Source organism: Embiotoca jacksoni, unplaced genomic scaffold (assembly GCF_022577435.1).
Source record: "Embiotoca jacksoni isolate LCO1_2020_lvr unplaced genomic scaffold, fEmbJac1.0.p SCAF_1, whole genome shotgun sequence".
Taxonomy (NCBI): Eukaryota; Metazoa; Chordata; class Actinopteri; family Embiotocidae; genus Embiotoca; species Embiotoca jacksoni.
Window position 1 is genome coordinate 20,897,223 of NW_027185229.1, and position 27,119 is coordinate 20,924,341.

The 27,119-nt window shown below is 41.2% G+C and overlaps 1 protein-coding gene across 10 annotated transcripts in view; it reads left to right on the forward strand.

Moving 5' to 3' along the window:
* The window catches only part of LOC138196737 (R3H domain-containing protein 2), a 55,478-nt gene that overhangs the window by 2,147 nt on the left and 26,212 nt on the right, over window positions 1–27,119 (forward strand). For 9 of the 10 annotated variants that reach the window (XM_069147086.1, XM_069147110.1, XM_069147101.1 and 6 more), the window contains exons 3-11: window positions 21,214–21,379; window positions 21,857–22,014; window positions 22,153–22,374; window positions 22,800–22,841; window positions 24,269–24,355; window positions 24,538–24,661; window positions 25,279–25,357; window positions 26,098–26,157; window positions 26,863–27,003. In XM_069147086.1, coding sequence (XP_069003187.1) covers window positions 22,216–22,374; window positions 22,800–22,841; window positions 24,269–24,355; window positions 24,538–24,661; window positions 25,279–25,357; window positions 26,098–26,157; window positions 26,863–27,003 — 692 coding nt within the window. In that variant the 5' untranslated portion in view covers window positions 21,214–21,379; window positions 21,857–22,014; window positions 22,153–22,215. Of the gene's footprint in view, window positions 1–1,505; window positions 3,555–21,213; window positions 21,380–21,856; window positions 22,015–22,152; window positions 22,375–22,799; window positions 22,842–24,268; window positions 24,356–24,537; window positions 24,662–25,278; window positions 25,358–26,097; window positions 26,158–26,862; window positions 27,004–27,119 lie in introns of those variants that run through there. The other variant, XM_069147095.1, reaches the window with a different exon arrangement.

Sequence of the window (27,119 nt, forward strand, 5' to 3'; positions counted from 1 at the left end):
GCAGTTGTTATCTAATAAGATGTGATCTCTGTTTATTTGTCAGCAAGGTATCCATATCTGCTTCTGTCTCTGAATCTCTGTTTGCAGCAGCATAAGTAGAAGAGTGGCTTTTTCTAGAGAGATTTGAAGAGCTATTTATAGATCTCTGCCAGAGCACCAAGCGTGGTGCTGTTGCTGCTGCTCCTATCCGTCTCTTCTCTTAACCGCTCCTGCTTCTGTTTCTCTCTCCCCTTTTCTTCATCTTTATTTGCCGCCCCCCCCCCCCACCATTTTTTTTGTGTTCTCTGTTTTTTTTAATGCTATTTTTCTCATTATGTCTTCCCCTTTCAGTGTTTGTCAATCTTCTTTTTCCATATCCATCCTTCATTGCTTGCTTTAATGTAAAATATTGATCAGAGCAGAAGGGAGGTGACTGGTTGCATGGCTGTAAGTCTGTACTCAGATTGGGTTCATCGGCCTGACTGACTTCACAGTCATTGCTGCAAAGCTGGAGGGTTTTCCCATGATAGTTCAAAGGGAAAGAAAAGGGAAAAGGTTATCACATGTTGGAATGTTGAATCATAGGATCCAAGCACAGATTGGAAAAAAGTGTCTGTTAGTTTTTTTAGGGAAATTATAAAACACTTTTCAAATAAGTATCTCCTAGCTGAAGGGATGTGTAGCTTTAGTTATTAAAAAAAAAAAAATTGGCTCATAATAAGCCTCAATCAATCCATGCAGAACCATAAGTCAGAAATAAGCTGCTTATGTCCACGTTTTGTTGGTTTTAGTAAAGGCCTGTTTTGGATTGTTTGTATGTTTGCAGTGTAAATAATAACGGTTTTCCTAGTGTGTCCTAATAGCTTAATGTCAGCTGTACGCTTCATGCAGGAACTGCAGCATGTTGTTTGGGTATTGTGCTCACAAATGCTCTATTTGTGGTATCTTTGGCCACTGATCCTTGTTCAGCTTGTCCCCTTTCTCCTTCCTACCTTCTACGCCCCTCTTTTACCTCCCTGTGAAAGAAGCTACCTGGCTGCTCAAGTGCAGAAGAAACGGCTTCACTTGTTTTAAGCAATTACGTGGCAATAGTGCATGCCATCCCTTTTATCCCAGTCATGTGGTCAACCTGAGACAAGCGTTTTTCCACGGCCATGCGAGGATTGCAGAGTCACTGGTTAGGTTTTCATCCTAACGTAGCAAAGTAAGGATGGAAAGCAAGTTCTATGCTAAACATCCGCCCATGTATTTTCTCTGTGTGCTTATTTTGTCCGCAAAGTTCATGGTGAAGTGACAGTGCTAACCATTGAGCCCCAATGCCTCCCCTTAATGTATACAGTTGTAGTGCAATCTACTGTATATTCAAAGAACATACAAAACATAGACTATTGATATAAGCCTGATCAGATATATATGATATATATGATATATAAGCTCATATATATATATATATATATCAGAGCTTTGCTTGTTATTAAAAGTAAAATCTAAGTGACATTATGGAATACCTCAGAGTAACCAAAGTGGCTTTATCACCGTGCAGGCCCTTTTTTCCTGCCTCAGATTCTAGTACTTTAAAACAGAGTAGTCCCCTTGGAAGTAAACATTGGATGATTAGCATGCTGGACTTTCTAGTATTTGTATTATGCCCCAGCCCATGAAAACAGGGTTTTGAGAAAGAAAAATTGAAGTGAGACTTCAGTGAATTCTGGAACTGGTGAGTGTATGTTGTAATATGCATTTCAGTAGGCTAAATGCATCTCACCAATTGTAATACTCGGGCTATAATGGACTTAAAACACTATATACGTTACTCTAAAATTGGGAAAGGACTGGACAAGCCACGATGCTGACTGGACAACCAGTATATCTCAAATCTATGGTTTAATGTTGAGTACTATAACTGTAGGAAACAGGGACATTGCTTACAAATTTGCCAGGGGCACCTTTGTGACCTTTTGAAAGTGAATTCTAAGCTTGAGTTAAGATCTACTGTTTCTACCCTTTACCTCATTGGTTGTACACGCACAGTCCGCTACAATACTGTAGCTGACACAAAAGCAAAAGTTATTGTACACTAGCCTTGACCCGTGTCAGTGCTGGAAAATGGGACAGTGTTGTCGTTTTGCAGAGTCCTGCCCTGAGGAGCACCTTGAAAATAACAGTCCCAGCTGGTTTAATGCAGTTCGTACGCAGTTGACTTAATGCGTGAACATAGTTGCATCCCTAATTTTTACCGTTGTTCTCGTTACCTTGCACTTTTCTTGGTTATTGTGCTGTTGAATGTTGAAACTGCTAATTGATCTTTTTGGTTACAATTACAGCCAAAATATTCACTACTTCAGACTGAGCTATGAGAGACGAGCCCGATCACTGCAATTTAATCAAACTTGAAGCTGAAACGCCCTCAAACTTGGCCACACATCTGTTCACAATGAAGCCTGGTCACATACTGTCAACTCATCTATCTTTAAGACAGACATCGGTGGCACCTTATGCAAAATTTGACTGCTTGTGTGTCCTTTTGGTTCTGAACTTTTGACTGCCTCTTTCCCACTGCATCTTTGAGCTGCAGTTAGTGGGCTGCAGGGAGAACATGCAAATATATTGTCTTGTGGGATTAAGGTTTTTCCTTGCTAATGAGGTAGTTTCATTATTTCCCTCCACTATCTTCCCCTCCAAATCCCCCTCCTTATATTTTTATTTGGATCATTGCAGCAGTGCTCGGTTTCACCAGCAGCTGTCAGTACTTTTCTGCTTGTTCAGTTTGTCCAGACACAGGCTACAGATAATGACTTCAGATATTTCCGTAAAATGGTAAGTGATGAATGGGGACTAATGTGAGCGCGGACTGTTTCTTCTGCCTGCCTGCAGATGTAAACGACGTCCTTTTAGGGGGAGAAAAGAAAGTACCAAACCTTTAAGTGGAAAATAAGTCTATTTATTGTAAGCTTCTATTATAGAGTCCTGCTGTTGCATCAAGTGACATATTAGCTGATTCAAGCAGCCCTTTAAACAGCTGGGCTTCTAACGCGCCTTGGTTTGGCTGTCATTGCAATTATATTGTTTCACAGAGGCAGAGAGCAAACAAGATATGTAAGAGGGAGAGAGAGAATCTACACGAAAGGGAGGGTTGGAGGAGAAGGGAGCGGTGCAAACTCTGCGCCTGATAGCATAAGAGTGGTGGAGAGAGAGGGAGCCAGCAAGCAAGCGAGATATTCTGTTTCACTGTTGAGCTTGCGCTTCATTCAGAAAAAGAAAGGGGGCAGTCAAAATAGACTTTTTTTTTTGACCATTTTCATGAAACTCATTAAGAAAACGGAGCTGCTAGTACCTACAGACAGGAAGGCAACATGGCAAGCTTGAAGACGAAGACAGTTGAATGAGCTGAAGAGAGTGACAGACCTAAACACTCCTGAAGTCTGCTGTATGCACGCTGAAGCAAATGGAGTTCATTCATTTATAATCTTTATCAAGATAAAATAATGCCAGAGCTTCTTTTTAATTCCGATTTAAATCTGCGAGACTCCTGATTTGGATTGGCTGGAGATCCCCAGAGCTGAACTCCAAATACAGTAAGGATGTGCGGTGCATGTGTGTGTCTGTGTGTCTTTGTCACCGGGTGTTCATAATTTGTCGGTGAAAGTAGCTTCGTTAGCTGTAGATTTGGTTCAACGTTCAGCCTTTACGGTTGTTATAATTACCACTTATCATGGCACATTTCATTGTTGCGCTTTGTAAAGTTCCCAAAGCAATTTCTTTAATTATGCCTCAGTAACGGTGCAGAAATCATATAATGTGGTTCACAGAAATCTAGTTTCATATACCGTGCATGCAGTTTCTACTTGTGTAAGTGCAGTTCATTGTATCAATGTGGCAAAGACAGATTGGTTTTGCATAGATGTATTTTACACATTACACGCTGTACGATGCTTTCATGTGTGGTGACTTGGATGTTGTTTGTGCCATGTGGTCCGGTAATGTTCATATATGTATGCACAGGCACATGCAAAGCCTGTTTAGTGAGGCAAACGCTGAGGTAATGAGGAATTCCCTTCCACTGTCCCTGTGTGGGAGGAGGGGAGGAGGGAAGGAGGGAGGAAGGAGGAGGGAGGAGGGAGGAGGGTGGAGGTGGCCTGGTGGGGGTGGAGAGTCACTGAGAAGTAGGCGTTACTCTCTGCAACACTGTCATACTGAAGAGGGAGCGATGGAGAGGTGCAGTGAAAAAGGACAACCTATTGGCTTACATAAGGCATGTGGGAAGTCCTGGATTCAGAGACCCTGAAGTTGATCCTCACTGACCGTCTAGACTTAAAGGTGCAGTAATGGGTTTTTGATTGTGACTGTTAATGGGTGCATCTTAAATTAGAAAACTCCTTTGATCTCAAAATGCAATGAGCATTTTATCCCTCCATATGTCTGTGTATTCCACCTTTATTTGTGGAGCATGATGTGAGGGAACCGAGAGAATACAGAGGAGGTGGGAGAGAGGCAGCACATGCGTGAGAGAAAGCACAACAACAGAGCCCTCTTTAATAAAAAAAAAAAATAAAATAAAAAAAAATCGGTCACTATAAATAGCACGCCATCCTCATGGCCTGAGCTTTGTTTCAGGTTTAGAAGACCTGGCTTTTCCCTCTCCTTCACTGTTCTGATCATTGCAGCATTGCAAAATCAGGCTCACAATCCTCATCATCATCACTTCCTTTTATTATTTTTTTGTTCACTTGGCCCAGATCTGTTTGTGCTTCTTTTACTCATGGCCTGTTTATATAATGTCTGCCTCTTTCCGTGCGTGCGTGCGTGCGTGTCTTTCTGCATTAAAATAAACCAATATGCATCAGTGTCCTATGTGATGCACCTTAATTCAACTAGCTTGGTATTTATAAAACGATGATGATACCATGATTCGACACAATTGTCAGTTAGAAATACAAAAGACAGACATCCACTTCCGCATCCCTCAAATTCGATAGGCCGCCGATTTGGTGTCGGGTTGCTCAAGCTAATGTTGTTTTCCTCCAGCGGTCTGTTGGTCAACATGTTAAATCAGGGGTGTCAAACTCATTTTAGTTAAGGGGCCCACATACTGCCCACTTTGATCTTAAGTGGGCCAGACCAGTAAAATCATCTGCTTTGTATGTATGCGTTATCATAATAACGCATATATAATGAAAATATTTCTCTTTGTTTAAATCATTGGTGAAGGTTTTTGGATGATAAACCCTATTTTAAGGTCTTTCTTTAATAAACTAGAAACAAAAAGAGCAAAAACTCAGACATCAGCCCACTGTTTGTCTGCCTGGGCTCTCCTCTGCAGATTCCCTCGCTTTGTGACGCGTTTGACAAAGCGAGCGCTGCTGCCTCCGGAGCAGACGTCGCATTTACGCTGTTTTTGAAGCAATTACTGGATCGATTAAAAAAAAAAAAAAAATTACAAAACGTTTGTACTCATAAACCTCCATATTCTCATAGAAATGCAATTTATGTCTTTCTGTAATTTTCACACTTAGCAAAGTCATCCGGCGGGCCGAGCTGGACTCCCTGGCGGGCCGGATCCGGCCCGCGGGCCGTATATTTGACACCCCTGTGTTAGACCCTTTCTTGAGCGAGACAACAAAGGGACAGGGGAAGTGACTATAGCTTAGCTTTGACCAACATAAAGAAGTCCATCCTCTTGCATTAAGCCATTGTGTCTGTGTGCTTCCCACTTTGTGGGTATGACCAATGCTTCTGTTGTTCGTTTGTTTGTGACTTTGGAGTTCTGTTCCCCAGGTAGTTGGTGCTCCTATACCCCCACTCCTCCATACTAATTGCCAATGCGTGGGAAAAAGACAGAGTATGAAAGAGAGGAAGCTCAAAAGGGAGAAGAAGGGAGGTAAAAAAATCAATAGCAAACCCCGGCGTAACTTTCTGCTGTAATTGCCTTAAAGTCAGAAGGTTCACACTTTCTTTTCTGCTGCTTTCCCCCCCCAAAAAACAAACTTTTTGTTTAGATTAATAAATCAAATAAAAACAATAATGTCATTAAGGCAGCCCCACATTATATCCTTTCTTTCCCCTCTGGTTCCATAGTCTCTTACTATTATACCTCCCTCTGCATTTGAACTTTCTGCTGCCTCTGGTTCCATTGTCACTTTTTAATGGTGTTAATGTATGTTTACATAACATTACATTACATTTCATTTAGCTGACGCTTTTATCCAAAGCGACTTACAATAAGTGCATTTCAACCATGAGGGTACAAAACCCAGAACAACAACATGTTTAGATTAGGTAATGCAAATAGTTGTTGTGGATGCAAAGCAGAGGTTTAACAAAAGTAGTTTGCAGGGGTAAGTGTTCATTCATCTCTGAATTGCAATTTTTGTAACAATAAAATATAGAGAAAAGTACTCTCTTTAGGGCTGACATAATAAAGGCTAATGACAGTGTGGTGCAAATTGGGCCAGTCCAACCTTGTATCAGCCTCATACTCAAAGACCTCGCACACACCTGGCATCAAGATCCCCCATGGCTTGAACAGCACAAGTTTTCACCTAAAAGTACGGGTGTGAACGAGCCGAGGACGCATTAAGTCCAGTCTGCTCAGGCCACATTCGGAGTCGGTCTGGGACGCATGTGGCCACATTTGTTAAGCGGTGTGTACGCAATGCGCCCTCAATGCGCCCTCCTCAATGCGCTCGGGGCCTTATTGGAAGACGGCCTGCTCAGCTGACGTCCTCTGAAGTAACAAACATTAATCCAGCTCTCTTTGACACGTTCCTGTGTTCGTATCTGACCTGGCGCTTCCACAGGTTACCGTTACGTGACGGCATGTTAGTTTTTTCTTTAACCTGAAGATCACTACGTGCTGTGATTTTTATATTTTTTGTTTCCTGAAAAGAATCTCCACCATGATTGTTCCAAGTGCAGCTGAACTGTACAGAAAGCAGAAGGGATGTTTCTGTTTCACCAAAGCCTCCTCTGGGCTTATCTTTTTTTATTTTAGTTTATCTTGTGTTTTTTTCCAACACACATCAGACCCACAGCTGTGAGAGAGCGTCCGACCCTGGTGCAGTTTTTAATTGTTTTTTTTTTTTTTTATCCACAGCAGCGGTGTTTAACGCAATGGAACAATTATTTAATATGACCCGAGCTGACCCGGTCCTCACAGTGAAGGTTGTGAACTAGCCTACAAACTCACTGAACTGTGTTTAAACATTTACAAATGTGAAATAGCCTACATTGTAGATTAAAATGAGGCTTCATTGAGCAAAGATTTCTTTTTTTTGTAAATGCCTGTTTCTTAAACTCCTCTCCTCCTGTTTCGTTTCGCGTTTCTGTGGTTATTTACTTGTATATACTCGTGACGCTGTGCTCATTTGCATATAGAGCGGAGATATGAGATCTGATCGCAAGTGGCCACTCGAGAAGTATGTGGAGACGCATGAAATGCCAGGTGTGAACAGACGGCATAAAGCTGGCCTCTTGGGACAGATGAGGACAGACTGATGATACCAGGTGTAAACGGGGTTAAAAAAACAAAACGCACCCACTTGGTAAAGTTTCTCGAGAGACGGACAAATGGAGCAACTGAGAGAAGGCAAAAGGTGTCAGCTAGAAGCCTCTAAAGCCCATAGATCACCTTTTCAATCACACTACATTTAAACAGAAGTTTAGGAGCGGTTGTTTCTGACATATTTAGAAAGTTGCCATGACGGATGGGGAGTTTGAGGGACAGAGAGGCAAGAAAAACTGGCAGGAGGTGGGGAACAGATAAATTGCTATCTTTAGGCAAGCCGAAGTATTGGGAGTGGTTGGCTTTTATAGGTAAACAGATGGCATCGCACAGCGCAACGCTGACCCGCCACCGCTGTCAGGTCAGCTACGTGATCTAGTGACTAGCTGCCGTGTGCAGTTTCTCTAATTAACACGGCCTCCTAATTTGTGCTGTGGCTGCAGTGTTGCGAGTGCCACACACACACACACACACACACACACACACACACACACACACACACACACACACACACACACACACACACACACACACACACACACACACACACACTCTCTCACAAATGAAATGGGTAAGAATGGAACAAAATCATCTATGAATTTAACAATGCCATCAAATTTCAAACACAAATAGTTTGTTTTAAACATGTCAAGTACAGCTTAGGATCTGCACAGCTGTATTCAGATATAGTATAATAGCCCTGCTAAATTGAGCTCATACGTCTGTCGAAGCGCATACATACTATGCTTGTCATTTTGTATCCACAACCCGTACAGCCGACAGCAGGCCTGTCATCATCATACCCCTATTTTTTTTCTATTTCAGCACAGTGTCGTCATTGTTGGAACATTGCAGTCGTCCGATGCCTGTTGTAATGATAATGCATAAAGGACAGAGGCCATTTTCTATCCGTTTGTGCTGACTTACTGGTATGGTTGCATTTGTTTCTGCCTCTCGTGCTCTCTGGATTTATGGATGCTACAGATCTGTACTGGTGTGTGATAGAGAGATCATGTTTGGGTGTGTGTCTGGGTTTCAGACCCTGACCTGTGGTACCGTGGCTTATGGGATTTGAAGGGGCAATATTTAGTGGGCTTGGTGCCTGAGGAATGAAGGGGCAGAGAAGAAACATGGAAGGGGAGTTGAAGGGGGTCACTTAGCGTTACACTGAGCTGAGTGTTAGTTAGCTTGAGGTTGGCTGGATGGATGTCTGAATGACTGGCAATGTTGCCTTCCTGCTGGCTATTCTGGAGTGCACAAGACACATTGTAAAAGACCACGCTTTGCACTGGTCCACCAGAGACAGCCTGGCAGGGTTCATGGCTGGATGCCTGACTTCTGGGTTAGGCTGGCTGGCTGACAGCACTTAAGCCTCCATCACTGTTGTGGCATGGCAGCCCAGAATACCAGCTGTCATTAAGTGCGGTTGTGGCAAAAGGAAGTGTTGTGTAGACCATAGAGGACATTGGTCACCATTTGGATACATCCAGTTTTTAATCAGTGCATTATTTAACATATTCAGAGATAAAGCCTGGCAGTAGCTTGTTGTTCTGACCCCCCCCCCCCCCCAATAACAGTGTTACAACATAATGCAAGGTGTGGTTGTGTTGGTACAGACACTGCTAAAGGGAGGACATAAAGTCTAGTTTGGATTATTCACATTGCCAAACTGAACAATCCAGTCGATCAGGCTCTATTGAAAACTGTTCAAAGGTCATCCGAGGTAAAGTTAGTACGGTTTTATTGATAAACAGTGAAAGGAATCTGAAGGGACGACACAGTTTCTGGCAAGTTTGTCATCAGTATGTCTGCCCTGTTATGTGATGCACAAAAGTCATTACAGGAATATTTTAAATGTCCTCAGTCAGGAAATGCATCCATTTGATTGCAAAACTGAGGTCAACTTTCCAAAAAATATGTCTATATAAAATGTGCAGTCTATCTAAAATACAGATGCTTTTGTCGGTTAGTATCAAGACAAGAAGTATGTATTTTGTGTTTCTTTTACATTTCTGTATGGACATTTGTGTGTGTACATGGCAAACACTGACAACATCTTCAAAACGACATAAAAAAATACAAAGTCTAATTGCTGGTCTGATGAAAACCGATTGATAAACAAAATTCTGAAACTTCAAACTCAAAGGTATGCTTTTACAGCAGAAATGTCAGTTTAGAACCTATGTTGACAAAGTGATTATCCACACTAGTTGTGAACTTCCCACCGGCTCAATCAGTTCCCATGACTGACACACATGCTGTGGAACAGCCAAGTGTGATGGATGTCCTACTGGGAACGACTATTAAAAAGAAAAACAAAACAAAAAGAAACAACATGACAACTGATGAGCACTTGAGGAACATCTTTGGCTCAATGGACTCTGATGCAGTAATACACAACTAAGGTTTTTTTTTTTTTTCTGCACACAGTAATAAGCTTCTCACCACTTTTTATTTGCTAAGTCTACCATCAAAACTCTCACAATGCATGTAGTAATGGGAAGCTCACAATAACTTATCAGTATAGTCTCTCTGTTAATGTTAAGTGCCATCAAATCCAGCAGTCATTTACTCATTAGCTGATCGCTGTCTGCGTGTGAACTTTACTCTGACAAAGCTCAGCTTATAAGTGTCAAGATCTCCAAAAAATAAATAAATATATATTTTTTTTAAAGCAATTACAGCATCAAGGCTTTATTAGGTGGGGAATATCCACACCGAGGTGTCTCATGAATTGGTAAAAGTTAAAAACGAACTTCTACTTTAGCTCAGTAAAATTGCTGCTGGTAGTGTTGCAAGTTCGTGTTCATGTTGATGGAAAATTACATATAACTATTACAAAACACAAAATGCATACATCTTTTCTTGATACTGTCCCACAGAAGCATCTGCATTCGGATTGACTGCACATTTTTATAGCTTTAGTTTTGGGAAATTTACATCAGTTTTGCAACCAAAGGTTTGTATTTCCCGACTAAGTTTTATGCATCGTGTAACAGGGCGGACATACTGATGACAAACTTGCCAGCAACGCTGTTGTCTTTTATCTTCCTCCAGATTCGTGTTACTCCTTTCACTGTTTACCAATAAAATCATACTTGCAATACTTGGGATAATGACAAATTTTCTTTTGGGTTTAAACAGTTTTCAGTAGAGCATATGACTATATATATATATATATATATATATACACACACACACACCATAGAGACTGTTTATACAGAACCAGAAAATGATTTCAAGGTTCTGCAGCAGGTACTAAGATGCTGTGATCAACTCAATCTTTCTCACTGCTTTCAAACACCACTAAACCTCCGATTCAGGCACGACGAACCCTTTGCAATTGGTTAATGGTCGTGTTTACTTTGCTGTTCATACAGCTGTTATTTCACTTATTGCACAGACCTGCCACTTCAAGTCCGCAGAATTGGCATGCACCTCTTTGGAATAGTGAATTGAAATGGAGTGGAAACAAGATCCAGCAAGCTCTAAATGCTGCTGTGCCCATCAGGTTTTGGAGTGCGTCCACAAGTCAAACACTTACAAATACACAGCCGGCACAACAAATTAGTTAATACCTGTACGTGGATCAGACGGCACACTTTAGTAATTGCCTTTACTCATAGATATGAGTTATCTGTACCCGGATTGGAATACAATTCACGTACTGAAGCTTCTTTATATAGTTTTAGTTATTCTGAGCTCTCTCTCTCTGTCTTTTTTTTTTACTACATCATTGTCATGTTTTTCCCACTCGACAGCCATTCCTGGAGAGGCTGTGTGCCGAGCAGTATTTGTCTGTCATTTTGTGGCAAACAAAATACAATTGGAGTGTGCTTAAGGATGTCGCACGGGTTCTGGGAGACTTTATCTTTCTGCATGGAAAGTCAAATTTGAGGGGTTAACTTCAGATGTTAAGACAAGTGTCCAGTGGTTTACCACCAAATGTCAGCTAGCTCTAGCTCATGAAGCTAGTTTAGTAAACTCTGATGTATGCTGACTTCACATTGTGCATATATATATATATATATATATATATATATACATATATCTGTGAGTAAAGGGCAGTTTCTCTCTGCTGGGGCCTACTTACTTCTTCTGGAGGTCTGTTCTTGTGTCTGAGCTCAATCTGTTCAGTTCAAGGTTCAGCTCCACCAGATCTGATAGATAGTTCCAGCACTCACCAGGACGGTGTGCAACAGCAGTCTGCAGTCAGACAGCGTGTCAGGGAAGTCATCGCCATCTGCACATTTAAATAACTGTGTGTGTGAATGACTCACATTCTGATCACTTCGTAAGCCCCGTTAAGTCTGTGTGTACATCTGCAAGCCTTGATGGATCGCATGTGTTTGTTTGTTGTGTCTGTGCAATTGAGCTGTGTTGCTCAGCCTGTAAGTAACCCATGATGCTGCTCTGTGTGTCTGTGTGTCTTTGTGTGTGCACTGTTTTATTTGTCTTTACGTGAGGACCCAATGATAAATACACTGGGCCTTGTAATTGGGGAAAGGAGGGGGGTCGTGAGAGAGAAAAGGAGAGAAAAATATGGGGGTGTTGAGGGATATGGCTTCTTTTCTCTTGGTGACAGAGCCTGTTGCCATGGAGCTGGTCCTCCCATTGGTGGAGGTCTGGTCCAATCGCTTAACGGTGCAGATTGTTTCATCATTGAGAAGTTTTTCCTCTCTTCCTGTCTCACTAGCCACCCCTCGCTCCTCCATCTTTCGCTCCTCTTTTCTCTCCCCTATCTCTCGTCCACCCGCTTCCACTGCTCCCTGCTTCTCACTAAAAGAAGCTGAAGAATTACATAAGGTTTATAATGAGTTCGGGAGCTGCCACCCAATTTCATTTTGACACGGTTGTTCATTTTACATCAGCAGCTCAAGTGTAGCGGCAGAATCTTTCACTAATCTTCTTACGGTGAGACAAGATAACCACACAGCCCACGATACACAATATCCATTTATTGGACAGCGAAGTAATGTCATTATTTTGAATCATGTTTCCGACTGTCCAGAAGGTTTAATGATTGAGATATCCACTATTTTGACTGGCAGACTTTCTTTTAGTACAGTTAGCTGATGGTTTAGTATTGCGATTCTAAAATGTCAGTGTTTGTTTAAGTTCTTTGCTTTGCAGACATTTGATTGGTTTTCTTGGAGTTTCTTGTCTGTCTGGGAGCTGCCTCAGCTCTAAAGCTAAAATTTTGTTTTCATGTGGCACTTTTATTTGAACATTTTCTCATTTCAGCAGCTCTGTCTTCCCATGTTTCCATAAATGCAGTATTCTTTTGCTATTATTGCATTCTAGAACCCAAGAATTAATATAGATTAATATCCTATTTTCTAATCAAAGGCTTTAACCTGTCAGAGTAACGTTATTTGCACAAAGTTTGAATTGGGCGTGTTAATTATCATTCTGGCATTGTGTGTTTTGTGAGTTGGCATCATGGAATGTGCTCTGGTGGTGTTATTATCATGCTCCTTAAAAGCTCCCAATTAATATACAGTACATCGGGATGTCTTGTAGGCTGAGCAGGCTTCTGGACATTACATTGGTCATTGATCAGTTGTAGTGCAATGCTGTCGCTACACCAAAAACTTTCTTGATTATCACATTCTTTTTTTTATTTTGAAAGTTTCCAACAACAGAACATGATCTATAATTTGGTGCAAAGCCAATCATTCTTTCAGCAGTTGGATCAGACAAATTTCTTTCCTTCCTTTCTTTCCTTTAAAACGGTTTTCATGGTTGTGACTCATTTTCTCTCCTCAGTTGTTCCTTAGAAGCATTTTCTAGTACTGCAGTCGTTCACACATTCGATTTGTTTCTGCCTCCACTTGTCTGTGCAAAGTTTGGCACGTTTAAATGTGGTCTTGTCATTTCAATTCAATTCAATTTTATTTATATTATACATTTTTCCTGATTATTTTTGCCTTTTCTTAACTCATTTATAATAATAATAATAATAATAAAAAGAATAATCAATCACATGAATGATAATAAAAGTGATTATTTGATAAGTCTTATTTACTTGTTTGATTTTGAGCCACAAAAAACTAAATATTTCTCTCCGTCACCCACATTCCTGCACTCTTTCCGTCATCAACAATGCAGCCAAGCTCAGGATCCCTTCTCTCGCCTCTGCTATTCGTTCATTATGCAGAAGATAGACTCTTGTTTACTTTGCCAACGTATTTTCTCTCCCATCACCCACTTTCTCATTGTGATTTTAGTCTTCGGGCTTCCGTCTCTCCGTGCACCTTCTGCATGATCCTCCACATGCGGCATAGAACTATACATACGTTATATCTACCGAGGGCAACACACAGAGAGAGAGAGAGAGAGAGAGAGCTACAGAAAGGCAGGTAGGTAGGTAAATAGGAAGGTAGAGGAGGGAAGGAGGGAGAGAATGAGTCATAGCTCGTCCCACAGGACTGAGTGGGCTGGCTGAGTGGAGGAGGATGGCGTCAGCAGCAGGCCTGACAATTTAAGAAGACACGTTAAAAGAGCAAGAAAAAGAGAGGGAGAGAGAGCTAATATTTAGTAGTGGGTGGATGGAGAGAGATCTTGATGGGAGGGGTTGACGTGGAGGAGGTGGAAGGTAGGAAGGGGTATCCTCATCGCGCTGAGAGAAATGAAAGGGGGTGTCAGGGAGAAGGACAGAAAGAGACATGGATGGAAGAAGAGAAACCCCGTCTTCCGCTGCATCTGACCATTTATGTTCTCCTCATCTTCCTGTTATGTGGCTCCAGGATGTTCGTCATCGAAGTTCCCTTCTCCTTTTCTAAACCATACAGTCAGCTTAATCCCTTTTTATTTAGCTCGTAGCATAAAACAATATCCGGGAGTTTTGTGTAATGATGGATCTATGCATATTTTTACTCTTGTTTTTGTTGTTTTTAAGCACAAATGTGCCTCGTCTGTTGCTCTAGAGTCCCGTGTGTTTTGCCGCCCGTCCCCCCCCCCCGTCCCCCTCCGTCCCCTCCCTGTGTGAAATTGTACAACCAACGCAAAGGGGAATCCTCTCTGACACAGACGAGCACTGGTGCGCACACACCGCAAGGGAGGCTGATATGTAATATGTGCCGGCCCTGAGCTTGCACAAACTCTGCCATTACTACATACATCAGCCTCCGCTCCGTGAAGACATAACCTTGCTGCCTTTTGTGAAATGGGTCCTCTCTGACGTCAAATGGGCGAGGTGTGCAGCTGAATATAGAGGCGCTGAATTGGGTCGAGCTGCCTGTGTGTGTCTCTCCCACTGCTGTCTGTGGGTTTGTACGTGCTCGCTCGCCCGCTCCTGTTTGCAGCGTTCTGCGCCTCCATTCACCTTCATCTTTCATTCAGCCTCTGCAGAGAAAATGGAGAGGCATGTTTGCTATGCACGCTTCTCCATTTATGAAATTCGAAATAATGTCATGAATGAAATAAATAATTGATCATAGTAGCAGCTTTTACCCACACAGATTTGTAGGAATATATATATGAACGCAAGTAGTTATTCTCTTTCCACCTGCACCTATGCTGCCTTCACTGAAAATGTACCTGGACAAGACAGAATAGATGTATTCATGTATATTCATCTGTTTGTACTCTGTCTGTGCTGATTTGTACATTTCTTTTAACTGTTGAACTTATGCTTATTTATATTGTCAACTATGATTTAATCTTAATGATTCTTGGTCAGCTGATTAATCTGTAAAGTGTCTTCAGTCCATGTTGTCATCCTGAGGTGAATGACAGGTGATGATGCATCAACAAATGTTTAAAAAACAAAAAATAAGCAATGGGAGGCTGAAGCTCAGTTGCTGGAGTGGGTTGCACACTAATCGGAATGTTGGTGGTTCAATCCCAGCTCCTCCTGTCCACATGCCTAAGTGTCCTTGAGCAAGACACTGAACCCTAAAAAAATTGCTCTCGATGGTGTACCATCGGTGTGTTGCAAGTCGCTTTGGATAAAAGCGTCAGCTAAATGTAATGTAATGCAGTGGCATTCAGTTTATAATTATGAGTTACCCACACGGAACAATCTGAAATGGATACATATAATAATTTTATATAAAAAAATAAAAAAATAAATACTTAAGATGATTAATCAATTAGTGGGATTGTTTTTACATTTGTTTTTCTTTGGATCCACTAATAAATACATTTTGTGTGGAGGATAACATTTGGCCAAATGTCCCGTGGTTTTATAATCAAACCCTCAACCTGTGGATTTTGTTTTACTGTCTGATTATGTCTGCTAATTAAACAGCCATTAAGGCTTGATATCTTCTCTCTCTGCTCTTACCATCTGCCCTGCAGTAGAATTCCTCCCATTTCTCTGGCTTGCCCCCACTGCTAACTATTGCCGAGACCCTGACCCGGCTTGACCTGGGGCAGCTAAATTTGACAGTGAGCTCATACCTTCATGAAATATGTAGTCGGGCAAGCCCACTGACCGAAGTGGTCCTATATAGTTTGTCTGCCTTAACACAAACACACACACACACACACACACACACACTTATACACACCGCGTCGACCAGGCCGGTAGCTCTATCTGTCTCTTTCCCTCACTGGCCCACTCACTCACACAGATGCTCGTCTCACTCGGGGCTCCCTTCCATTCGCGGTTTCTGATGTGGTAACCTGACCCAGTGGGCAGGGCAGTGAGTGGCCTGTGTGTCTCAGCTGGTCGCCTGTCATCAGGAGGGCCCATGCAAGTGTGAGAGTCTGTTCATGCGCTCTTGCACTGCGTGATTACAACTGATGAGGATTGATGCGATTGTTTTTGGTTTCATATTTTCACATTGTGCAATAACTTGGCGCAGATAAATTCACATTGACACCAACAGCTGTGATGTTGCCTAAAAGTTGAAAGAACATGCATGACTGAAATGTAGGCGTGGTTGTCGGTAATGCCATTTGATTGGTCATCTTGCTCAGTGATAATTCGTTGAGAAGGATGCATGCTGATTTTTGGAGAGTTGCAATATAAAGCAAGCTGATATGAAAAAAAAAAAAAAAAATGTACTTCTGAAACGAGCAACTAGTGGCATCTCGGGCTGAAATCAAGTTTGTGCATTGGCAACAAAAGTGGTGGATTTTACAGGTTACTTCAGTGTGAGCTTTTTGTAAAAACAATCAGGAATAAAAACCCATCTGTCATCATTTTTTTTAAATTTGAATACTTAGGACTTCAACGGGTTTGAAATGCCTGATGAAAGCGTCCTGTTGTATTGTACCAGTCCGTTTGAGGTTTTATGAGGCCAGCTATGAGGCTAACTCATTTGCTATGATGTAACTGGCCCAAGTCCTGTGTGAATCAGCTGCCCGGCTGCATATCTGCAGCCACAAGTGATGATGCAGACAGAGAGATGTCAGCACCAGGACCACCAACACACTGACTGAACTGGGACACAACAGGCTGAGAGCAGTGCTGCTGCTGGTATTGTAGTTGTTGAGTCTGCACTGCGAGTTACCACTTCCTAGGAATAAGGATGTTATTTTGTTCATTTGAGTTAAAACTATAGCTGCACTAATATTATTTTGGGTTAAGTACCACAGTACGATTGCAACATGGGACATACTGCTCTGTTGAATTGGTTAACCATCAAGGTGATTTTCCAGCAACAATAAAGCAAGATGTCTAGTAGTAAATTCCAGGAGTGTAGTTCAGGTAGTTTGGTTCCGTATGAGACTTCTGTTTTGTTCACCCTGTGACAGATAGAGATTCTTACCGTCTGAAGTCCATTAATGTCTGTGCACTTTCGCTCCTGGAGCCGAAGCTCTCGAGCATGATTTGGACCTGGAACGTTTTGGTTGTGCTCTTTCTATCAGCTAAACTACATGCTTGTAGGATCAGCTATGAAAGAGGAGATACTGATTGATTTGTTGTTGTTGTTGTTGTTGGTATTCTTCCGTTATCACAATCTTACATAACACAGTTTTTCTTTTCCTTTTAAGGACAGAACCTCTTAACTTCTCTGCTACTGTACACGTCAGTCAACCGACCCCCGTTGAGCTCCTACTGAGCACAGCTGAACCAAAGCCCTTTTGTCCAGTGATAGTTCCAATAAAGTTTATTAAAACAAAATGGCTGCGTCGTTAGTGTTGACTTAAAGAGAGAAAGGCAGCAATACTATGTTTAGTTTTTTAAAGCTAAAAGTGCACTGCTGGCTTCACGGTTGATTATAAGGGAATTATGAATATTGTGCACTTTTTGATATTTACTTTATAATTGGGAGTATAAAGGTCAGAGTCTCACAATGGTGCATTTTTCATGCCAGTATTTGAGTACCTAAATTGTTGCAGTAACAATTATGGCCAATAGGTTTTCTTTGCTGTACCAGAAACATTCCGATCCAAATCGTAAACCAGATCAGGAACTTTGTGTTCGACCCTTGTCGATTGTTTTTCCTCATCTGGTCTGCTCAGCACTTGGATTGATTGTTTTTGTTGATTCTCATGAACACTTCAGCAATATTCACCCTAATTTCTGGGATTATGGGTTATTGAATGTTCTGGTAATCATTTCTGTTGCAGTGACAATTTATCAGGTGATATAAGAACAGATAACTTGAACTGTCTTGTCTTGAAATTCAAGGTTTCAGGCAGGTTTTATGGTCTTGTCTGAATTGAAAGTCGAGTGGTCCGATATAATGGTCACACCTTTGGTCGCACCTTTCTAAAGTCAGATGGGGGTGTCTGCGTTCTCCAAGAACAACCACATCACGTTGTAATTCACCACCTGTGTGAGTGGGACGAGGCATTGCACTTTGTTTTTCATTTAATTTCTTGCTTCTTCTTTTTTTTTTGGGGGGGGGGGGGGGGGGGCTTTTTTTGAACGTGTACACTCCAACACTGAACCACACACAGCTTGCATAATGCACCCCCCCAGCGTGTGGTTTTTAGAGAGCGTGCCGGCTTTTCGTAATGGAGAGGTGACCTCGCACGGCAGCGTCTGCGTCTTGTCCTGCGCCACGCCAGCTCTCCGTGTCTGTGGGAAAACCAAAGCCGGTCTTGTGCAGATTTTTACTCTCATCTCCCAGCTTTTCTGTTTGGAATGACTTCAAACGCATTTGATTTCCGCCGTGATTGCACATGCCTCCTAAAAACTAAGCCAAGCCCTTAGACAATCAGTCATTTTTAAAAAGGTAAATGGGGGGGTTTTCAAGTATTGGCGGGTCAAAGGCAAATGAAGATAGTGTTTGAAGAGGCATCACTACTCATCTGAGAGGTTTTATCAGTTCAGCAGCACTAATTAGACTTTCTCTATTTGATATCCCATTACCTGGCTAATTAAGGACCCACATTGTTATATCGCAGTCTAAGATCTTCTTAACTGAGAAGAAATTGTAACATCGGCAGCAGCATGTCCTGGTCTCGTAGCTATTGTTTTCACCATGGCCCTGTTCTCTTTGCTTCTGTCTTTCCGTTTCGCTCTGTATGTGCACACAGCAATCCATGTATTTATTTTTAATATCATTCTTCTCCCATCCCATCTCACTGGTATTCGCTCAGCACAAATGGCAGCAGTTGAGAATGACGTTACCATCTCCTTGGCAACCTAGTGGGCTGGCATGTGGTTGTTAAGGGAAGCTGGGGGGAGTGTTGATGAGAGAGCTGAGGAAACGTATGAGAGGAATGGCTGGAGAAGGAGAGAATAGGTAAAGCTTGTCTATTCATAAGCACCTTATTACTGGCTCTGATTCCTATTTTATTTTCTGCAGCCCCTCCCTACCATTAAGCAGGAGACTCCGCTCAGCCAAGAGATCTGACATTGCCTCTTAAAATGAATTGTTTTCTTTTCTCTCTAATCCAAAACCATTCACTCCTTTTGTGCAAGAATACACTGTATGTGTGTGAACAAGCAGAAGGAGATTATTTTAAAATGACTGAGTCAGGCCTACATTGCAGTGTGGCTGTATTTTGTGCTGCTGTATGGTGGATTTGTGTAAGCAGAGTGGGGTTGGGTCATGTGGGTGTCCTGGTCAGTGATGCAGTGTAATGCTGCTGATGCTGCTGCCGATGACGCATTTGCTGTTGCTGTTGCATTGCCTGGGTCTTTCCCAGGCTGGGAATCCCTGCCTCGGTTTTTCACTCATCTCATCTATTCTACAGCACAGCACAGCGGCACAGACAGGGACATGCATGGATGACACGCACCCATGCACGCATACTGACAATTGGAGGTCAACCAATTAATTGGTTTAGCCGATTAATCAGTGCAGATAGGACGTTTTACAAATGATCCTTATTTAGGGACTGGGCTCCGATAGTTGTCAATGGCTACACAGCCTCCTACGCTGACAGCGTTTTGCAATGGAGGATCTATACAAAAGGCCAACTAATGTCATCATGCACTTGAGATCAGTAGTATACTGGCTACCTGGCACACCGGGACAAATCCCGGTCAGCCTGTGGACCGTCAAAAAAATCCATAAAGATTTTACTGGCCCAAATAATCGTTTATTGGCTGTTTTCTGTTTTAAACTGTCACAATTTAAAATCCGCAATCGGTCGACCTTAACCGGCAATAGCACTTGTGATGCCTGAATTTGTGCTAATTGCATTTTATTTCAATTTTACATGCATTTATGCATGCAGGATTTTATGCATTCTTTTTTTATTCATCTCAACAAGGTCACAACTTGTGTTGCTGTTGACAGAGAATACAGACTTGTAGGACCGATGGATTTCTGTTCACTGGTAGCTGCGTTCCTGCATGTTTGCACGACACCAGAATCGCACCCGAAAGCAGCATAGAGGGAAATTACCAAAGGCTGGTAAAATATAAAAGTGCCTGGTCGATTTCAGACACAAAAACCGATTTACTATTGAGTTGTTGGTGAATTTGAACAATTATCTGTAAATGTTCACATTCTAAATCTAAACAGAATTTGTTGCAATAGAAAAATGGGTTTATCGATGTTAAATTAGTGGAAGTAAATAGGGGCAAGATCGTTATAGTAATTGATGTAATTTATTTCTGTTGGTGAAGATCAGCCCACATATAACCTGTTTTTGTGACTGATTGAAGTTAGATTAAAGGAACTTGCCATGGAAAGAGGGGATTGAAAAAGCCAGTGCATTTATGTATTATGTGTGTCGAACTAAAGTGAATATGTTGACACAGAGTAGCTCAGTCAAATGGTGCTTATGATCCAGTTCTCGGTCTGCATTGTATCGTGAACTGCCAATATGATGCTTCTCCTTGTTGGCTTATTTTAGTGATTCTTTGTGCAAAAAAACGAATGAGAAGTGAAAAAGTTGGCAAGCGTGTCAATACCCAAAGTCCGGGGATATACCTGACTGTCGAGTTCTTAACAGTTCTTCAGTAAAAAAAAAAAAAGTGTAACTGTTGTTTGCACCACCGTTGAAATGGGCAGTAATTTTCAGTGCACTTTGCTTTACCAGATGATGCATGTCTGATATCTTTCTACGATGATAAGTTTTAGGGGTAACCCCCCCCCCCCACATTTCTCATGAATAAAGATATGAGAAGAGACACTGTGGAAATGTGCACTTTTAGAAATGACAAAGTCCAATAACGAACGATGTAGCGCTTAGCGTCTCATTTTTGAAACCAGTGTGCATGTAGGCTCTGAGCTTTCTGCTGCTTTATTCCCCTCCCTGCTAGAATTAGCAGCAGCAGCGGCGGCGGCGGCAGCAGCAGCAGCAGCGATGAGTCACTCAGTGTGTGAAACATGACGTCATCCGTGTCTTCCTCTTCCGCTCTCGGTGTCCAGGGCTCCTGACTGTAGGACACACCATGCTGCTCCACTAAGCCAGAGGGAGAGAAGAGAGAGAGAGAAAAGGCCCCAGAGGACCGCTGAGGTGGTGGCTAGCCTGCTGGTGTGCCCCTCCTCCTTGTCTGGCTGGCTAACTGCTGCCTCTTCAGTTCACCTGATCGCTGTAAATATATATATATATATTTTTTTCCTCACATGTGCATGTTTTTCTTGATATTGTCCTACTAAAGATTTGTTCTCTGGAGCAGGTTTGTTATTAACAGATCTTTAGAGAAGTACATGTTTATGAATTAAAGGAAATAGTTCTCGCTTCCAGTAAAACACCTTAGCATATATATATATATATATATATATATATATAAAAAGTCAGAGTGAGAAAACAATCTTACTGGGTATGCTTTTTTTAAATTGAGATCCTGATTCTGTTCACATTCCCTTTACCAACCCCTCATGGTAATGTATCAAACTGGACTTTTTGCCCCCCCCCCCCAATATGATGTATCTTATTCTGAACATGTAGTAAAACAAAAAGGATGAGTGGATTATTTTTTATTCTGTAGAAAACAATACTTTATTTCAGTAAATTTGTTATTTTGAATACAGTTTGGTCATTTTTTTCTACTGTGTTGTTTCCCCACAGCCCCACCCCAAGGCTAAGGCTTGCTATGGATTGCGCTTCGCCCCCTGCTGCAGCTCGGCCCAGTACAGCACCTTAGTGGGCTCCCCTCATCTTTCTGTGTGTGGTTCCTCTCACGACTCACTGTACAGAGTCCAGCACAGATCTGGTACCACCTACAGGTAGACGGTGTTAAAATACTCCCACAAATAAGCTGTCTGTGTCTGCTTTCTCTTTGGTAATTAATTGTAATGCATTTTTGGGCCTTTCTGTCAGAGCCCAGAATTTCCCTCTCTTATCACTCGCCTCTTTACTTTCAGCCACTCCTGGGTCCTCCACCCAACCCCCTCCCCACTCCCACCCTCTCCCCCTCCCTTAAGAAGATGTCAGTGAGCCTGACAACAGACATCCAGCAGGAGGGAGAGAGTGGGCCACTTATCGAGCCCTGCAGTCGAGGCAAAACCTCCCCTCAACCACAGGGCACTAAGGAAGGGACCGGAGAGAGCCTGGAGCCTGACGAAAGCTCCCCACATGATGCACAGGTGGGAGGAAGTGGCAACATGAGTGCTAATAACAATATTAAACCATTACATTTAGTTGCAATGGATTTGTTGAATAATTGAATAAAACCAAGGCAGAGAATATACACCCTCTGTACTAAACTGGCAACGGCCAAACCAGCATTTTCATTCAGCCCAGTTGTAATAAAGTATTTTTCTAATGTCTAATTTCTGTTTACCTCGTGTCAGACAACTGGATTCTTGTGGTCAACAATAAATAAATTGTTTGAATATTTATTGGTACAGTATAAGTGTTATAAACAAAATCAAATGAAGCAAGTACAACGTCTATTATTACGAGTCTCCTTTATCTATTTCATGTTTAATACTTTGGTAGTAAATTCTTGTGTGTCTTTTAATGTTGCGACTTATTATTAAAATAGTGAAGTAACACCTTATTTTTGCAGAAGCGGGCTCCTAACCACAGCCATGGCAGGAAAAGGGCCAAGGTAAGTGATTTGTGGTCAGTGATTTATCTATTTATTTATTTCAAACTCAGAAAGATTAATATCTGGTTTTGTAAAGTCACCCACCTAACTTCATAATCCTGCCCCTTGAAATAACCCCCCTGCTGGTTTGTTGTGTAAAATAAACTTCTAATACTCTCAACTACTTTGGACCACCTTTTTGGTTAAAAGTATGAAAATAATATGCTATATCCAGCTAAATATGAAAAATAGATATGGGTTTGCTAAATAAATAGATACATTGTGCCAAAAGACTCATGAACAGTGTAAATAATTTGTGTGGAGTACAGAGGAACAGCATTATCGTTTACACCTAAGCTATAGGTGTACAGAGCTGTGAACCCTGTGGAAACACATCATTGTCAACTGTTATTTTACTTTAAAGCAAGAAAATGCTAATAATTACTCCAATACAGTATTCTGTAGTTCCCTTATACTAACTTTACCTTGCTTATAACCCAAAGACATATGCACATTGTTTCCCAGCCTGCTGTGCATCTATAAAGATGTCAAGGCAGTATTTGCTCATACGTGATCATTTCAGTTTTTGGGGGTTTTTTTGGAGAGCGTTTTGAGAGAGGCTTTCTGGTGTGGCATGCCATGCTTACTGTAAAGAGGTTTAGCTCAAACTACTTTTGTCTCTGTAATAATATTTTCTAAAAGTTCAATCATTTCATTGTGCTATTGGTTTTAGTACATTATCCACAAAGGGAACCTGTCCCTATCAGCTATGTTGTCTCAAAGCCTGGTGTGTTCTCCATATCTCTCTTCCATAACTCCCCCCCCATTCCTCAGGGAACGCTATTACTAGTTGTTATTCAGGGTTTTACGTAAGCTTTACAGTCGTACAAGGGCTCGAGTCATATTTAGGCTCTTGTTTATGCGATGAAAACGCAAAGTTACTAAAGAACTTTGTGGTGCAGCAAAAGACAGCAAACCTTTAAAATATAGGGCAGAGGATTTTCTCTTCCCATCAAAATGTCAGGTGAAAAAAACCCACTTGGTATTACACACATAGCTACATATGATGTGATTGCACAAAATACGTTTTACCTCAGTACTTTAACTGCCTGCATTGAGTGTTATAAAAGATGATTAGGACATTTTTTAATAGTTGGATTTAATTTTGTTTTTCAAACCACACGCCATGGTTTGTTTAACAAATAAAAATTATTTGTATTTTATAGGACAGGTGGACTTTTCTTTTGTTTTTCTTTTAAGAGTTGCTGTTTACTGTAAACTACAATGATCTGTTAATGCAGGAAACAGTCAATTTGTTCATGTGGACATCAAATCTGAAAAAAACATATAGAAGTGCTTTGCTAAATTTAAAATGGTTAAATCTCTTAGAACAATCAAGCCTTGAAGATAATATATTCATGTGATTCTTTTTTTTTTTTTTTTTTTAGTCGAATGCCAAACTGAAGCTGGTGCGGAGTCTAGCAGTGTGTGAGGAGTCCTCTGGTCCGTTCTCCAATGATGGACCCCCAGATTCGGTACCTTTCCTCTTCTCTATCCATTTACAGTAACCTCAGTCCATAACCCAGAGTTACTCAAGCTTACAGTTTGTTTTTTGAATACACCAGTGTTTTCAGTAGGATTAGAAATTCTTAATGGCTAAAGAACATTAGAATTTAAAATTGTGACATCTGTTCTCATAGTAATGTAATGTTTCCAGGATATCATCCAGCTTCATATCAGCTGTCCATCAGACAAAGAAGAGGAAAAGTCCTCGAAGGACGAGTATGAAAATGAAGAGAAGGAGAAGAAGGACAAGACTCCCCGAAAGATGTTGTCGCGTGGTAAGATGCAGATTAGGTGCTTAAATGCATTTTGGAGCTGGTGTCATCAAACCTAATCAAACATGTGTCCACGTCGGTTTTGGTGTCATTCTTAAAATCCTGCGTGGTTAAATTTGAAAAAAAGTTTCGTCATATCATGTCTATTACATGCTGGTATGATGTCTACTGTGTGTTTAATAACAATGGGATCCCCTCCCTGTTCTTTTTTTTTTTTCCTCATTTACCTACCTCAGTCTCCGTCTCTGCAGAGGCCCTCAGGTGTCATTAGACTGAGAGCAGCAGAGATGAAATGGCTCGCCCAACTGTCTAGAGTAGTGGAAAATAGTGAAAATTGATCCCCTGAAGAGAGTGTTTGTGTGTGTATGTGGAGGAAGAACAGCGAGCTGGCGTCTCATGCTATTTGCTACCAATGTTTATCCTTCCTGAGAAACCTGGAATGTCGTCGCTGCTGTATTAGGGTGCCGTTTTAGAACACATACTTTGCAGCATTGTGACTTTGCTCTTTCTAACTTGTTCTTTATGAAAGTGCCACATTCTCTTTCTCTACTCATTCATTCAACCTTTTAGTCTCATCTCAGCCTCATCCGCCCATTTCTTTTTTTTCTCTTTTTTGATAGACTCCAGTCAGGAATACACTGACTCCACGGGAATCGATGTTCATGAGTTTTTGGTCAACACACTGAAAAACAATCCCAGGTATGAGAAAAACACTGATAAACATGGTCGTTATAAAAAAAGAACACAACAGTGAATGAAGTGGGATAATGGTCTCTGTTTATATTATTAGATTTATTCATTTACATGTATGTTTATATACGGTTCAAACAAAACAAATTATGGAAATACATCAATTGAATTTGTATATTAATTGAATATTTTTGATAATATAATCCAATATTTTATCTTTTTTCTTTTTCTTTCTATTGACTAATTAACATATGAAAATAATTTACATCAGACAAATTAAACAAACACTTCATCTTTTAGTTTCCATCAAACAGAATGAGATGCAGTTTAGTAATATTTTAGATGCATTGGTGGCAACTTGCACTGACACGATGTGGAATCATCTAATTCGCCAAAAGAACCACAATGTTAAAGAAAAACACTGAAGATCATCAATAGTATATTTGTAGACCCATTTGAGGGTAAATTTCCAATTGCACTCGATCATCGCCGGTCCTCGCATTTGCTGTGGAAAATTGGCAGCCGAAATACTGACCTTCACCCTTTGCATGCTTTTCTGCTTGAGATGTTGATACAAGTTGTTTTGTATTCCCCAAAAATGGCAAGATGATTGCAGCCAGATGTTTAAAAGCGCAGGCAGAGTTTGGAAAACCTCATCTTTTAAAGTTCGGAAGGATCTCGTCATAATGGCACGGTGGTGATACGCTGTGCTCTCGTCACTGACTCTCCTTCCCTCTTTGGCCCACCAGGGATCGAATGATGCTGCTCAAACTAGAACAAGATATCCTGGAGTTCATTAACGACGACAAGTAAGCCATGTTCTTCGTAACACTCACTTGTGTTTAAATTTAGACCTCCTGCATGGATTCCTTGTTATTTATAGATTGCTGCGGTAATAACATAAATGCACCTATGTCAAGTTGTAGTTGACATGTTTATCCCTTATGCGGCAGGTTTAGGCTTACTTTATTTTTGGCTACGACTCTGTATTTCTCTCTGTTTCCCTGTAATGAATGTATTGTTATTAAACTTGCACATTATGATCTGAAGTAATTCTCAAAGTGCTAAAGTTCCTTGTACACAATAGAGCCCAATGAATTGCCCCATTAAGTGAGACATCCTGCTTGCCACCTAGAATTCAAACCTTTATGAAGAGGATAATTTTTGTGCAACATCTTTCTTTTTATTACAGGAGTTTTTCAAAAATGACATAATTGGACTTTTGGCCACTGTTCTTTAAAAAAATGTGTGGAATACAGTTTAATGGGATGGTTGAGGAAGCCCAGTGAAACATCTATAAAAGTGTTTGCAGAACCCTAACAAGCAAATCTATGGGGTATACATATGTGAAACATAACTTTATTTTCTCAAATGATTTGCTATTTATTGGAGTAAACACGACAGAATTTAACAGCAAGAAAAAAAAACTTAGATTGTAGTAATTTAGCACTTCTTTGCAATGCTGTGTGGAAATAACATTCTACTCACAACTTCATCATTGGCGTCTCTTGCAGTAACCAGTATAAGAAGTTTCCCCAGATGACTTCTTATCATCGTATGCTGCTGCACCGCGTGGCTGCCTACTTTGGGATGGACCACAATGTGGATCAGACGGGCAAAGCTGTCATCATCAACAAGACGGGCAACACACGCATGTGAGTGTAGCCTCTGATTATCGTTAATACGATAACGTACGATAATTCGTTGGTTTCTCTGCGTCTCTTTCTCGCCACCATAAGAGCAGCCGTCTCTCCAAATTTGCAGACCTGAT